The sequence below is a fragment of the Apaloderma vittatum genome, unplaced genomic scaffold (genome assembly GCF_000703405.1).
Source record: "Apaloderma vittatum isolate BGI_N311 unplaced genomic scaffold, ASM70340v1 scaffold14360, whole genome shotgun sequence".
In the NCBI taxonomy this organism is placed as follows: domain Eukaryota; kingdom Metazoa; phylum Chordata; class Aves; order Trogoniformes; family Trogonidae; genus Apaloderma; species Apaloderma vittatum.
The window spans coordinates 39,554-55,747 of record NW_009696303.1 but is presented as its reverse complement, the minus strand read 5'-3'; the positions used below and the strand labels follow the sequence as shown (position 1 = coordinate 55,747).

The following is a 16,194-nucleotide window of genomic DNA, read 5'->3' as shown; positions in this document are numbered from 1 at the left end:
TTATTATTTTTTTTTATTTGGAGTATATAATCTGCACTGTAATTCTGTGCATGCAGTGCAACTGATGGGGTAGTTACTGGAGCTGTAATTGTGAGACTGGTGTTGGCTGTGGTGTGTGGGGGCAGAGAGGGCAAGGTTTGCATGCCTGAGCTCACAAACAGAATGTGCTATTATATAACTGTGCTGAGGGGATGTAGTCCACAAATTGTATTTAATCCTGCTTCTGATACTGTAGCTCTTCTTAACTGCTTTCATCAGTGACATTGCAGTTGGTGTCATAATGCAGAAGTGTGAGGCTACGATCCTTAGCAGTTTGCTCTAGCAAAAGGCTGGAATTCCCTTTGGTAGCCTCAAAAAATAAAACTAAGAAAATCAGGATGGTGGTTATGTCCTCTGTGGAGGAGCAAACTTGTCAGGACCACGAGAATTGTGAAAGTGTCTCAGGACCAAGACTTTGGACAAGAATGGTTGAAGGGGCTTTAAGCATAGAAGGGATACAGATAAAACTTCTGTGCTAACGTCCAATGTGGGAAATAGGATATGGGATATTGAAGTCCACTAAAAATCCTTTCATAACTTGAAGAAATAAAATTTGCTGCTTTTGTGTCAGAACTCTACCCAACCAAGATTTTTTCCCTGCACCCTCCTTTGACTGAATGCATATACACGTATGCTCTTTTTTTTTTTTTTTTTAAACTTTTTTTCCTTTTAGATATGAACTTTTATTAGGGGCTTTTTGCCAGAAAGATTTGCCTCATACCCCCTGTGGTTTGTCTGAGGTGGGCTTCTCAGGCTTGCAAATAAGTAGAACAGCAGTTGCAAGCCATTAAATTTTCCAGTGCTCTTGAGGAGAATGAGATTGGACTCTAAATTTAAAGGCAAGTTTGGGGAATTCTTTGCTTTGAATCCTTTGAGGTAGCATGTGCTACCTAAGATTCTTCAAGCCAAGATTAAGAAATGTAAATGTAAAGATATGTGTATCCTGTATATATAGACAAACATGCAAACTAAATGTGTCAGTGGCATGCTGTACTATAAATAAGAAAATACTTTAACCTTTCATTAGAGCAGCTGTTTCCTTGCACTTGATGAAACATCTGCTTGACTGATTTAAGGATTTATTTTGGGACCCTGCTGATATTTGGAGAAATCCTTTGTTTGAAAATATTCCTCCTGTGTTTTACAGATACTTCATAGTATGTCCTGTAAAATTATTAGTTCATCTTGATATGCCTCTTGTATTTCACCTGATCTAGTTGAGAGGCGTCCCTGCCCATGACAGGGAGGTTGGATTAGATGATCTCTAAGGTCCCTTCCAGCCTAGGCCATTCTATGATAGTAAGACTAAGAAATGCTCTTCAGCACTATTAAGTTCTCCATTTTTGGGAGCTGAGGAGAAAGAAGGAACTAACATTTTCTCACTGTTTTTTGGTTGGTTTTTTTAAAAAATTTTTCACCTGTTGCTTATATCAGTTTTACATTGTATATTAACTGCAGTCAAATTTTCCAGGAAGCCAAGATAGTTTTGGTTATTTCTGTGATATTCTTCAGCTTTCTGTATTCACTTTAGTGTGCCTGGTAATCTGAGAGCTCAGCAGTGAGAAGAAATGTTATGCTAGTTGAAGTAGTTCTATATTAATGCTCTGTCCTAATCATATTTTAAGTGCTGAGCAGGACTAATTTTCTGTGGTTTTTTTTTTTTTTTAAATCATCTTCTTGTAGGATCTGAATCAGACATTTCTAGGGAGCTGATGGTTTGATGTTTTATCTAGGAAAGTAGTATGATCTTTGAAATAGGTAATGCCCACCACAGAGAAACGACACACAAATGAAGTAGAAGAAATCCTTAGATAACCTGCATAAAATCGGAGTTGGAGGACAGCTGGTGAAGCAGCTCCTGGCCGCTAGTGCCTACAGCAGGTGCTGCTGCAGAATATTGGGGATTGGTTTGTTTGTTTTCTAAACAGGCAGCCCATTCCCGAGTAAAACAACAGTTTGTGACGCAGTCTGAATCTCCTAAATTTTTGGCAGTATGTTGGTGTTGTAATGAGATGCATTAACGCTTAAAGGATAATTAAAGATAATGAGTTATAGAGAAAGAGGAATGAAGTGCAGTACACCGCGCCTCTGAAAGCCGAAGTGTGGCAAGCTGACTTTTGATGAAAAGAATTTGTTTTCTACACAGGCACTTTTATGGTCTCATCTGAATACGTACATAGTAACTGATGTGATGCCATATTGCAAACTGCTGGTTAAATAGGAGAAATCCAGTTTTAGTAGAGAAATTGTGACTCTGCATAAGGGCCTAATGTAAAGGACGTAGCTGAGAGGAGGAGAAAACCAGCTCAGGAAGAGCTTGTTATTAGAATCATTATGGATCATTAGGTTTCCTGCTTCGTTTAATGACAAAGGTACATGTAAAGGGATCTTGCTGCTAGATTGTTGGTGATATAAGTTTAAAAAATGCTCTTGATGTAGAGAGAAAGAAGTGTTACACAGAAATGTTTTGAGGATTTCAGAAGCCATGGGCCCGGACATGGAGGAGATCTGAAACATCTTTGTGGTGCAGAATACTTTTTTCTGTCTAGCCTCCTTTCCTTGGAAGGGGTGGAGGAATAGGATGGGATGAAATTTGGAGCCTTATGCTTTAGAACATTACAGCTGAAATGTCAGTTATAAGCTTGGAGGCTGAATAATTTAAAGGGTCAAAATAGTGAAGGGTATGAAGCAACTGGACAAACAGCACGGTGTGATTGTGAAAAAGGTGCATGTGCTGTTGGGACACAATCGCAGAAGATGTTTCCAGTAGACAGAGGAGATTACTAGTGGTGCTATACAGGCATCTGGTGAGACATCATTCAGTATGCTTCAGAAATACTCAGCTGTTCTGTGGAGAAAAGAAAAATTGAAATGCACAGAGACACTATCCTAGGATAAATGGGGAAATGGGTATCTCACTGGAGAAAGCTTGAAGCGCTTGTCTTGGGTAGTCCAGCTAAAGAAACCACATGTGTAAGTGTTGTCTATACATACGCGGGTGGAGACAGCTAAGAGGAGGGAAACTACTTAAACTCAAAGATGACATAAGAAAAACAAGTGTCAGACTATGTTGTCTGACCATTGCTCAATATGTGCATAACATTTCAAATTTGTAATTCATTACAATAGTCAGGTTTTTGGAATAAGCATGAATATGAGAACTTGGTCTGCTTTTTCTCCTAAGTCTTGGTGAGATTTGGAAATAACTCCTTAATCATTCTGGAAATACCAAAGAAAGTGGAATTTGAGTGTTTACTGCCAGGTGTGTTCTGAATTTTATGAATAATTGTCTTTGACTAAACAGCATTCATGCAGCTTCTCTCCTTTAAGTTTGGAGGGTTTGTAATGATTTCCTGGGGTGCAGTGATGCTCTTACAATGGCTTTGGTGATTTCTCAGAGACTGCTACCACTTGGCTTCTTTCCTGGGCTAATGGCAGAACTCCTGTTTTCTGAAGGGCGTTAGCAGGAGGACGGGAAGGGGAACCTAGTCCTTTTATGGTTACTCTTTTTATCCTTGCTGCACTTCAAAACAGAGACTGAGTTGCTTTTAGGAGGGGTCATTTTCTTCATTGACCTTGAAACGAGCAGGATGATAGACACTGTAATTTGGATACCTCCTGCTCAAAGATGGATGGGGTGAATCCAAGCCGAAGCATTCCAAAGAGAGTAAGCAATTTGTCTGGAGAGCTTCTGAAATAAGTGACGAGCAGGTAACTGGGGCAGGATCGTCATGTTCAGTGCGTCTGATGTGCTGAGAATTCTGACCCTGAAGGAGTCTTGAAAACTTGGGCATTGCTGTAAATTTTTCTTTTTTGCGTTCGATCTAAAAAAAAGTTTACGCAACTCCAGCAAGGAGAGCTTTGTTGCAGTTTAACTTCAAGTGAGAGCTGCAGTTTGAAAGTGTGATTTGGGGAAAAAAAAGTATCCAAGCAGTTACCGTGCTAAAGTCTAGCTAAAAGTGGATGCAATTTAGGCTTGTAGGCCAAAGCACAAAAGCAGCTGGACTGCTGCTTGCCATGGGCATTGGTAAATGCTAGTTACCCAGACACATGTTGTGTCCTTGCTAGCAGTTGCTTGAGGAACCAAACTTCAGTGTCTTTTGCATTGTGAGTAATGTCCTAGTGAGCTCTTTATACAGGTTATTTTAATGCTTTGTGAAAAGCAATTACACTCAGTAACTTACAAATAGAAGAGAGGAAAATTACAGCTTGAAGATGTTGATGGTTAGATAGAGGAAATGGGTGACAGAAAAACTGTGATGTGTTGTTACTACTGTGTTGCACGTGGATCTCAGTTGCTTTGCTTGTAGTGAAAGACAGTGACAGAACAAAGTTTTGGGTTCGGAAGACTGGCAGAGACATTTAATTTCTGTGGCGGCTGGGACTGAGGACAGATGCTGCCTCGCTCCCGGGTGTTTTGTAGGAGATGCAGTGGGGGAGAGCTCGGCTGACAAATATCATACTGGAGGGAGTGTGCCAGGGCTTTGACTGAGGCTCACAGGCTATTCAGGTGCAGATTTTGATACTTTTAGTTTCGGTTTGTATTTTAACTCTTCATCCAAGAAGATACATTGCTATTGTATCTTGGCTGTATTTTTTTTAGGCTCTGCTGAAAGCTTTCTTTTAGTGCCACAGTTGATTCAGTCACTGCCTACCAATATCTTCTGGTGTTTATCATCAAAAATGCCAGCTGTTAGAATTTAATCTTCTTGGATTATGTGTAAACAAACAAACGAAATTATTGACCTCTTTGATCCTATTTTAACACCATCTTAAATTGTTTTCTCCAATCGCTTTGAATCAGTCTTGTTCTAAAACCAATGGCAACTTTTTATTAACTTTAAAAATATATATGTAATTGAAGGCTTCTCTGGATACTTCTGTAATACTGAATTTTAAATATTTTTTACAGATAAATTTGCGCCTCATTTTGGTAAGCGGGAAAACGAAAGAGTTCCTATTTTCACCGAATGACTCTGCTGCAGATATTGCAAAACATGTGTATGACAACTGGCCGATGGGTGAGTATCTGTGTAGCTTTGGGTTTTTAACTGGCGAGCTGGAAGCTTCCCTGAATTTTCAGACTGAAATGTCAATAAACTGACCTCTGTTTGCAACATTCTAATTAAGTATGTTTATTGTGTATCCAGGCATAGGTTTATATGGAAATACAATTGTGTGTTTGCCTTCTTTTTCCCTTCAACTGGGCAGATTTTTTTAGGTATCTGGATTATTTTTCACTTTATTTCTAAAATTTACTTTCCCAAACTGAAGTACTTCATTTCCCATCTTGAGACACTTTTCTTGACTGATCTTGTTAGAAGATCTAGTGAGTGTGAGGAAATGTTGGAGATATAAAACCTCTTATGTTAGGACAGCTAATATAAAACATGGCATGTCACAGGAACGCATTAGTGAAATTGAGTCTTCAGTACTTCTTCCTTACTGCTTTATCTTGGAAAGGATCTGTAATAATGATGTTTTCCCAGGAAAAAGTCAAATATAAAAGAACATTTTAAGACACATTAAAAGACTGAGGGAAACTGAGGTTGTTTGTATTTGGTATTATGCAGGAATACTGGCTTTGGAAAACAGAATCAAAACCCTAAGATGTTTATTCACATATGTGAATAGTTCCACGGTGACAAAGTGCTTCTGTTCTTCCTGACTATGATTTCATGGGAAATAGCCAAAACACAGACATAGCATTACATATCATGAAAGAAAATGCTTCTTTAGGTACAGAACTTTATTTGGGTTCCTATTTTGATGTCAAAAAAGACTACTATTTACACAAACTGAACCAGTGTGGTATCTGTTTCTGTGGTGCCTTTGTCCAAGTAGTATGGTGCATGATAATTCATGCCAAAATATTAGTGTTGATAATCCAGATTTTAGGCCTTAAACTGGTCTTTGACGTCAGGAAGAACAGGATTTCAGTGGACTTGTTCAGTCTTTGTTTTGCTGGGATGCAGCGTTATGTATTTAGCAAAATATGTAATGATTGAGGAAATTTTTAGTCCTCTGAAAAAGTAGATATAAAACACTTGTACACTAAGAAATACGGTTGATGTAGCATCTGTGTAGTAGCTATTGTACATATTTTAATGTGTACCTACAACAAAGTTGTCGTGACCAAATGTTCTTTGTGGACCTTTATCTAAATTAGTAAAGGCAGAAGTTTATTTTTAATTTTCTTACTCAAGTTTATTCCTGAACATGTGGTCTAATGTTGCATCTTGCAAAGAGCTTGGAGGTTGCAGATTCTGAGTTCAGAGTTGGGAAGAAACCCAGCCTTGCAAGTCTCTTTCCTAAAGAAAAAGAAAAGTAGAACTGGTCATGGAAGCCTCAGCTGAAATGCCTGCTGTCCTGAGGGAGTGTTCTAGATCTCGATAAATATTTAATTGCCCGTGCAAAGAAGAATAGTGTTGATTTAAAAGACTGAGAAAAAAATTACTTCAGATTTTCCACTAATATTTCACAAGTATTAGCCCACTAGCTGTTTTCAGACTGAGAGTGCTGCTCTTTGCCACAGGACTGAGAAACCTTGATGAAGACTAAAGTTTCCTTGAAACAGAGGTGATATGAAACGATTGTTTTTACCACTGATTTGACTTGTTATGATCTTGTCATAAAATATCTTCAATGACATGCTGACAAGATTAAGGCAAACGTCTCCTCCCTTCATTTGGCAATACAATTGGTTATTATCAATCTCTTGACTTGTAGTGAAAAATGTCAAATTTATATCAATGTATATCATCTAGGCAGGTTACCTATTCTCCTCCCTCCCCCCATTTTCTTCAAAATTAACATTTTGTTGTACAGCAGTTATCTGCTGAACTTTAAAAAAAAGAAAAAAGATGGGAAATATTTTCTCCTTGGGTCATTTAGTCATCAGTGGAAATTAAAATCTGAAATCATGTCAGAAAGAAATGCTTCAGACTGCCAGCCAAGAAGTAAAAATTAAAAGAATGGGTAAGTTGGCAGCTTAACAATGAGCAAACACCTGTGCCAAACTATAGTCTGTCTTCTGGTTGCTGTTGTATGTCATTATGGCACTGTAAACTGGCTGAACTTCTCTTTACAGCCCTACTGTAGTGGGGTAAAAAAAAAGAATAAATAAAAATTTGATATCTTCTAAGAAAAAATTGTTTATCCTAGCAGTGTGAGATTTCAGATCCTTAACGTAGCGCCCTTTGCAGCATAGCAAAAAGGCCACGTGCTTGAATTGCAAGACAATTAAATCAAACCTTGAGTGGTAACACTTGAAATTCAGATAACTTTGGTTGCTTAATTTGATCTAACCTTATAAACAAGGCACATGGCAGCGCCTGGGGATATCGCAGCCTCTGCTGTCGATGCCGGCCCTGCCTGCTCCGTGTTCGGGGGCTGCGAAGGCTCCAGCTGCCTGCGCGTCCCTGCCTGCTTGCTTTTTTGCCCCAGATGCCTCTCCCAGCACTCTCTGCAGCCGTGCCTTTTGTTTTAAATGCTTCCCCTTCTCCCCTTTTCAGTTCTTCTCCTTTTGTGGTGCCAGTTGCTACTGCCCATATGTTAATTGTATGTTTCGAGCGAACAGGTTGGTTTCTGTTGCTTGTCGTGCTCCCTTGCTGAATATTCATTTTGGCCTATAAACACTACAAAAGCAGAAAGGGAGAACATTTGTGAACAGCTGTTGCCTGATACCTGGTCAGCTGAGAAACAGAAGACACTGTGACCCAGAGAGCCCATTTAAATTCAGCACGTCGAGGTTTTCTGATATTTGTTCTGAAAGCAAAGTGCATGTTTCTCTGTTGTTCACGTTATGACAGGGGTTGGTTAAAAGAGAACGAGAAGATCATTTAAGCTTATAAACTATTTATGATGGTTTAAGCGTTATAGGAAACACATTATAGGAAAACGCGCGCTTGCTCTTCCCGGATTGCTGTTTGCCACATAAAAACATCCATGGATTGTCCTTTGGAAGAAGTTCCTTAAAATGTGCCGGTCAGTGTCTGCTCTGTGAGAACCCTCTGTTCAGGCTCTCCGCAGTCACCGTCCGGGGCTGCTCAGGTCACTGCCCCCTCCGGACATTTACCCGGTTGGATCTGGCCGTCATTGAACACCGCGGAGCAGCCCGTGGAGCCATTCTCAGCACTGCCATCCGAGAATCCTATTTGGGATGATCCGTCACAGGCGCTTTGGCTGCGGGCACGTTGCTGGAGAATGGCTCCAGCGAGACAGTTCACTCGTGAGGAGGAGCGTGGCTTGAGAACCTTCTGAACTGGAAGAAATGAAAGCAATTTTAGCCGAGCAGGTGTTAATGCATCAGGAAGTAATTCGCATTTATTATTTTGTGAAGGACTTGTATATGTCCTAAATAACTCACTTCACAGATTGCCTGAGATTGTAATATTTATACTTGCAGGTGTAAAATCATGTGTTTCAATGCCCAGTACAAAAGAAAAAAAATTAAAAATTAAGATTAAGTTTCAGGAGTGCTAGCTTTGAATTATCTTCCTGTATCTTCAGCCTCTGCTCTCTCTTTAGTATTTCATGCAAAAGAGTCCTGTTCTTAGTTTTCTTCTGGGGTAAAGGTGAGAGAATAACAAAAGATGCTTTTATTGTAGTGTAACTGTGAAAATTTTCTCACTTCTTTTCAGATTGGGAGGAGGAACAAGTGAGCAGTCCAAACATCTTGCGGCTTATTTATCAAGGGAGGTTTCTTCATGGCAATGTGACACTAGGAGGTATGAAAATAATTTTCTTCCATGTTACAGCCAGGCAGAGAGCATAGTTATTCACAATGCAGTACACGCTACTTTACTGTTCAAAGTCACAGCACAGCTTCCCATATACCATGTTTCCTCTGCACAGAGTGACATTGTATTTAATGTGTATTTTTCCATCTTGTTACCACTAGTTAAACTGTGGGCGGTACCACCTGGTAAACCAGGTCTCCCTTTGCATAAAGGAACAGTAATACTGCTTTTATTTGTTGTCTTTCTGACTGGAATACTTTGTTCCACCTCTCTTGCCCTGCACTTGCAGAGTAAGCTTCTTCATAAATGTCTTAAGTATTTTAAAGCGTTTGATAAAGATTATGACAGTTGTTTAAGCAATACTTTAAATCTTAGTGCAATGAAAGACGACACACTTTGAATGAGAATGAGGGGAAGCATTCTTGCTGTCCAGTGCTCTCCCAGGGATACAATTGCATAGTTATGTGAAAACAAAAGTAAATGGCTTCACTTCATTTGCTAAGGAAATGCAATTCAACTGTGCCCCCTTGTGGCAAGTTTTTCCCCACAATTACATATTTTGATGAGTATCTTTGATAGAGATGTAACACAAATTTGTAATGGTAATCTTGCCTTTTGTAGATCAGAGTTGTCAGTGTGAATATCAACCACATCAATGGCTGAACAACATGAGACTCGCTTCTCTGTGTCAGTTTAAAAATTAGTTGATACTCCTATATGTTCAGATTGTTCATGCATTTGGCACTCTAGTGCAATACAGAGAGGAGACTATAATACAAAAGAAAACCACTAAGATGAACCTGGAAAGAATATTCCTGGACTGCTTATGGTGGTCTTTCTGTGAAGAAGTGACTGGGATGGTAAAGACATTGATTTGCTTTCTGCCATTACCGATGTTGACTGTTGTACTTCTAGAATAGATTTAATCTCCATGTAGATCAATTTTTAATGCTGCTATATATACAAACATTATCAGTTCAGCTGGGAGAACTCTTACATTTTTATGCACTCTTTAATTTGTGCTCTTACCAGGTGCCACAGAGTACAGCTAGTAGCAGTTGGAATAGGGTAGAAACGCAACTGTTAAGCTTTAGATCATCCCTGCAGCTGTAAAGATCCTAGGCTTACCCTATATTTTCCAGGCAGGGATAGCTAAATGGGATTTTCTTTGCCATTCATCTCTAGGTGTTACTCTTGACCACCAATGCTTGGTCTCTTCAGTGACATTTGTCCAAATCTGAAACAACCTGGAATATTTGTTTAATATATCATTTAAGGAGTTAAGCTGAGAAATAACAGCTGTGCCCTGTGGACTGTTGCATTAACTCGGGTCTATGTATTTTGAACACTTACTTGGATTCAGGGTATTCTGGTTGGTTCTTAATCATTCATGCGTTGCAATTTAATCATCGTGATTTTACTCTAGGAATCTTACATTTATATTAGTGGTTTTCAGAGATTGTTTTTTTGTTGCTGTATTGTTTTAAGAAAAGAAGAAAAAAAATCCCTAAGACATTGGCTTACTTCAGTATTAATGACATTATCTGGAGTAAGATTGTACAGCCGAAAGGGGAACAGCAATTCATGAAGCAGCCTGAAGAGATTGTTGCTTCAGTTTATGGTGTTCATTAGATGTGACCTGAAGTGAACTAGGCATCTTAAAAATGCAAAGGGGGGGAGGTTTTTTGCAAAATAAAGTATTTAATTTTTTACACTGCTATAATACAGCTGCATTAAGCTTTTCTGTCTGCAGCTCGCTGTAACTGGGTTATAGCACTTAGTGTTTTATTTGCTTTAGGTAATTAGGAAATATGGACTGGAATTTGGACCTACTGTGTACTGAAAGTCACTTCATCAACTAGTGAAGCACAAGTTTCCAAGGAGACAGTTTCATGTTTTCTTCTCTAACAGTAGTCCATTTTAATTCACATTTTAAAATGTCGTTGCCATGTTCTCATTGTAACCTCTCATATCTACGCAGCGTGCAATGAATGTGAGACTCCTGTAAGTAAAGGAGCCTCCAAAAACGACAGCTCGATAGGAGAAACTGGCTTTTGAGTGGAAAAAAATATTTTTAAGGAAACTGTCTTTTTGCCAGCTTCTCTGAACAGACTGGCACTACAAGAACAGCAGAGCTCCTGGTATTGAAAGTGGTAAAGAAAAGCAGATCTCTGTGCAGAGCTGCCGTGCTGTTCTTGCCCGCGGTGCTTGAGCTGGGCTTTCTGTTGTGTCCTGCCAGTGCGGAGAGTTGGGGAGTTCACTGGCGAAGCAGAGCCTGTTATTCAGCTTTCAACAGCAAATTTTACCCTTCAGCTAACTTTTGGTCTGCAGTTTGCATTTGAAATCATATTAATCAGGAAGGTAATACAGAGTTGGCAGTTCTCCGTTTCTTCTTAGATAATAGTAAGCAGCAACATTTTGCTTATTTGTTGGGGAGAGGGGAAGCCAACCCACTCTGCGTCATGCACATACCAAAAGAGAGGGTGAAAAGCAATTCTGACAATAGAAAATCTAGAAGAGATACGGAATTAAACAGATAGGACAGTAATTAGATAGAAATTTAGTTTAAGTTATAGAAAGGGCTGAGAAACGAAGGCAAGAGCAAGAAAGGAAGGTACTGAAGATACGTTAAGGTGCTCAGGTTTCCAAGCAAGAAGCTGGAAATTGCTATTAGGAATCTGTGTGAACTATGCAGACTACTAGCTGAAATTAGTTGATTGAGATATTAGCATACTTTTCCTTGATTACTCTAAATAATTAATCTCCACAGCTCACTAATCGGGTCTCCTCAAGTGTCTCGATATTATGAAAAATGTCCCTAATGTGATTAGTTTGTAATATTTTGCTCTTTAATGGTTTCTTAAAAGCTTATTTCATGAAGACAATCCTTTTCCATTGAGTTTAACAGACTGTTAGTACATTCTTTGCAGAGTTTTCAGTTGTGTCACAGAATTGAGTGCCCAAAATACTTCACCCTTGTCAGAATTTAAGCGGTGAGTAGCTTCTAGTTGTAGGCACAGGCAGTGCTTCAAGTAAACCAAGCAGCTCTCAGATCTGACTTTTCCCTGGCGTTGGCTTTTCAAAGAAACTTGTGGAGCTGTGTATCCCTCTCGCAGACTTACATGTGTTTTAGTCATAGCTTGTGTTTTCAGACAAATATATAGTTGGAGAACATGCTTTAATAGCGATGATGTAGCTTGGCTTGTACTGAATACCAGGTTGGTTTATTTATTTATTTTATTACTGAAATTTTAAGCTATGCTGCAGAGATTAAAGTAGAGACTTTTTTCTCTTCAGTTACCTTCAAGTTTATTGGACATTCATTATTCCTTTATTCACTTAAAATGCCTTGGTGCACCGTATGTGAGAATAGAAAGATGCAAATTGAATTTGAGGAGACAAATTATACTGAAGTCAGAATGATTTGTGTATTTAGACAAATTAATTCTATGTTTATCGCTTTTTTTTTTCTATATGGGGGAAGTACAGAACTCAGAGCATCTTTATCTTCCATTTCTCAGAAAAACAGTCAAGAAAGATGCTTAATCTTAAGAGCTGGAGAGAGGCAACGAAACTTAAAGTTAGGTAAAGAATGTGTTAAAGTAACTCCTGTCTGCCTACCCCCTTCCCCAAATAATTGGAAGAAGTGAAAGTTCAGAATACTTAACCTGGCAATGAGATTTGCTATATATAATGAGCAACGAAGAATCCTTTCATTTCAAGGAGACTAGAAATTTTGATAAGTATTATATTACAGTGCTAAACCATAATTACAGCACTGTGTTGATATACTTCATATTTCAGTTTTTACAAAAGTGTCCAGCGATAGAACAAGGGGAAATGGATTTAAGTTGAAGAAAGACAGGTTTAGATTGGATCTTAGGAAAAAATTCTTCAGTGCGAGGGTGACAAGACTCTGGAATAAGTTGCCCAGAGATGTTGTGGCTGCCCCCTCCCTGGAGGTGTTCAAAGCCAAGTTGGACACAGCCTTGAGTAGCCTGATCTAGTTGAGAGGCGTCCCTGCCCATGGCAGGGAGGTTGGATTAGATGATCTCTAAGGTCCCTTCCAGCCTAGGCCACTCTTTGAAAGTGTGGAAATTAATCTTTTTGTTTCAGAAATGAGCAGAATGAATTGTGGAAAGCTCCAATTTTGTTGTTTGTTGTTACTAAAGCTTATAAAGGCAGCATTGTGAAAGCTAGCTTATCCAATGTAAAATGCTTTAAATTTTATATTTTTCATATGCAACTGATGCTACAGATTTAATACTAAAATGTGGGGTGCAGGCACTTTGTATTTCAGAAAATCTGTATTACCGCTCAGGGCATGTTTTAGGAAAATCTGTTTTGCAGTAGTGACTCCGTGTTTTGATGTCTTGAGAGTAACAACTTGGCAGCTGCATTAGCCACTTTTTTGCACCCTTGTCAATAAAGAGGGCTCAGGCTTAGCATGGGTGGCGCCTTCTACTTTTACTCAAAAGAGCAAGGCTACATTTCCTAGCAGGAGTGTCATGTCGCTTAAGAACACAGCATCGTGAGGGGTTATTATCCGGTCCCTGCTCTACAAAACTTTACCCAGAAACACCTTTATAAATATCTTTAAGGAAGCAGTTCAAACCTAAGGGTATGAACTTCCGAAGAGATGCTGATCCAATTATAGTCAGGCTTGGTTGGGTGATTTGACAAAGGACGACTGCCATAACACGTTAATCAATCTCATTTTCTCCTTTTGCAGCACTAAAACTTCCTTTTGGCAAAACGACGGTGATGCATTTGGTGGCTAGAGAGACATTGCCAGAGCCAAACTCTCAAGGTACGCTGTGCGCTACAGGTGTTTCATACTCAAGCACGTGGCCGAGCGGTCAGGTCTCCTACGGGCTTTTTGAGTATTTCATTATTAATTTTGAATATTGTAGTAGAGAAAAGTCAAGTCCTTGTGGTCTTTTCTAAAGCAAGTAATGAAATGCTTTTGTCCGTGTTGTTTGTAGAAAACTAAGAAATTAACTTCCTGGTTTATCATTTTTGTAGGATGCAGAAATTTAACCTTAAAAGCTTTTGTTTTTATCATTAAGAACTACTCCTGATTTATTTTTCAGTTACGTGTGCATGCGTATAATCATAAATATATTTTCAACTGAAAATCATAATAAAAACCATACTTGTATCAAGCATACTCACGCATAGAACAGCCTAATTGCTTTAGAAGTGGCAAATGAGCAAAACTTTCTTCTTGGTCCACAGGTCAAAGGAACCGTGAAAAAACTGGAGAAAGCAATTGCTGTGTAATCCTGTAAACCCTGTTAGCTTTACCTGCTAAGTGTGATGTAATATAGTCTTGTCTTTCATGCTGCTGGAATAGAAGAGGCCCTACCTTGCTTCAGACACCTGTAGGAAGAGCCTGTCTGTAAATCCATGGAACTGAAATATTACACACGAACACTGTCTCATTAGTCCTTTTTTTTTTTTAAAAAAAAAAAAGAAGAGAAAGATCTATGAACACTTTCCTTGTTTCTTTGTTTATTTTTTGAAAAAGAAAATCCTGCTTTTTGTTTGTTGAGTAATCTTACAGTACATCAGTTCTAAAAAGAATTCAATCTCCAGAGAAGTTCAAGCGTTCTTTTCCATAGCAGGGATCATTTTGCTACCACAAAAATCTCCATTAACCAGATCTAACCAGTCAAGCTTTCTAGATGCGATTTGCACTAAGTACGGTTGACAGTATATTTCTCATCAACGATCTTTCACAGTATTTGAGACATCTAGTAGTAACCTACGATGTGTAATGCAACACTGGAAAATAGTATGTCTATAATTAAAACAAATCTCACTTAGGGCCGAATCAAAGGAAAAAGCTGTTAAGTCAATTCTACCTAAGTCAACCTTGGTGGCCGAACTGGCACAGAAGTACTAACTAAACTAAGTCTAACTATATATATTTTCACTGCAACAAACAAACAAAACTATGTGCCTGTAATGTAAAAGCACTCTGTAGAGGGCTGATGAAACTGATTTTTTCGTTACTGCGTGCACTCTGATCTCATACGTTAGTTGAGTGCTTATTCAGACAGCACAAACAAGTGCAGAGAGTGCATTTCCTAGCCTTAATATGGGAGGGGTAATTTCCTGTAGTTCATAGGCTTTTATTATTGTGCATAAATGTTAGAAAACATAGTTTACTAATCAGTTTTATGTATTTGAATATTGGCAATTGGTGTTTTTCAGTCATTTTCTCATCTGTACTTTAGTGTCCGGTGTCATGCTTACTCATTAGAGACTTCAAAAGAATTATTAAAATTAAAAAAAAAAAAAACCAAACAGAAAAACCTCTGCCATAGTACTAGTTTTGTTTCTTTATGTAATCTGCATTTGGTATTAGTGCTTGCAATTGTATTAAAATCAGAAGCTGATTTTTGAAAGGCATACATGATTAAAAAGGATGCCATTCTTTTATTTCATATCAATAATTTACATGTTGATATGCTAAAGAAATTTGCACAGCACTAAAGCATGAGCTAGTTTCATCTAAACCTGTAAAAAATAAAAATAAAAAAATATAAAAGATTTTATATTTTTTCACTGGGGAGGAATTCTTCCTGGGTGAAATTACAAATATGTGTAGAATATATTTAATAAAAATCTTATAAAATGCATAACTATAGAAGTTAAATATAGATTGGCGTGTAGTATAATAGAACAATATTCCGTATAAATAGCTTTAGCCTTTAAAAAAAATGAGTCACAGGTTGACATTGTGTTCTGTACTTAAGTGTCCACAACTCTTACAGATGTTCTGTGTAATCGTTTTTCCGAATGATTGGCATCATTCAAATGTAATCGGATTATTTTATTCATTGTTACCGCTTTGATGAAATGCTTTATATGCAGTAGATTTACAAAAATACTGTTCATACTGACCAGAATTAAATTTGTATAGAGCAGAGTTTTAAAACAAATTGTAAATAGCACTAAACATTTTCTTTCTGCAACCTGTACTGATAGACTCCTCTGTAAACTAAATAAAAGAATATTGTAGTGCATTTTGGTGGTGTTTGAAGGGTTGTAATTGGGTCTGTAACTACTTTTAATAATACTTCTTAATCTGGAAACTAAACAAAGCCTCCATTTTATTTATTAAATAAAGGGAGGGGGGAGGCAAAACCAGATGAAGACTGCTAATGGCATTTATCCCTTCAGTTTTGTTTTCCTGTCACATCAAAACAAATGGCCTAGAGGTTGGGGTTGGTTTTTCTGTTGGAGAAGAAGGTAAGTGTGGACAGTTGTAGTTGGAAACGTACAGCGGTGTTACGCTCTGGGGCACCTCCAGAAGTTATGGGCTCATACTGTACGTTTCTGTAGTTTTCACTCACAGCAAAGAGGGCGCACGTACCTCTTAGGGTGCTGGGAGCAGAGATGACAT

General features: G+C 38.4%; 1 protein-coding gene across 1 annotated transcript; it reads left to right on the top strand.

The window, feature by feature from the left end:
* Positions 1 to 3,667: 3,667 nt before the first annotated feature.
* Positions 3,668 to 15,814, top strand: UBL3 (ubiquitin-like 3). Its single transcript, XM_009874386.1, has 5 exons — positions 3,668 to 3,706; positions 4,952 to 5,060; positions 8,682 to 8,768; positions 13,513 to 13,590; positions 14,019 to 15,814. Exons 1-5 carry the CDS (start codon positions 3,668 to 3,670, stop codon positions 14,069 to 14,071), a joined length of 366 nt encoding a protein of 121 aa, XP_009872688.1. The 3' UTR covers positions 14,072 to 15,814.
* Positions 15,815 to 16,194: the final 380 nt, after the last annotated feature.

What these genes read in the sequence shown, in the direction of transcription:
- UBL3 (XM_009874386.1), top strand. Translation starts at nt 3,668, where the DNA reads ATGGATGGGGTGAATCCAAGCCGAAGCATTCCAAAGAGA. An exon ending in GCCGAAGCATTCCAAAGAGA is followed by an intron (nt 3,707 to 4,951) that starts GTAAGCAATTTG and finishes TATTTTTTACAG; the next exon opens with ATAAATTTGCGCCTCATTTT. An exon ending in GCCAGAGCCAAACTCTCAAG is followed by an intron (nt 13,591 to 14,018) that starts GTACGCTGTGCG and finishes CTTGGTCCACAG; the next exon opens with GTCAAAGGAACCGTGAAAAA.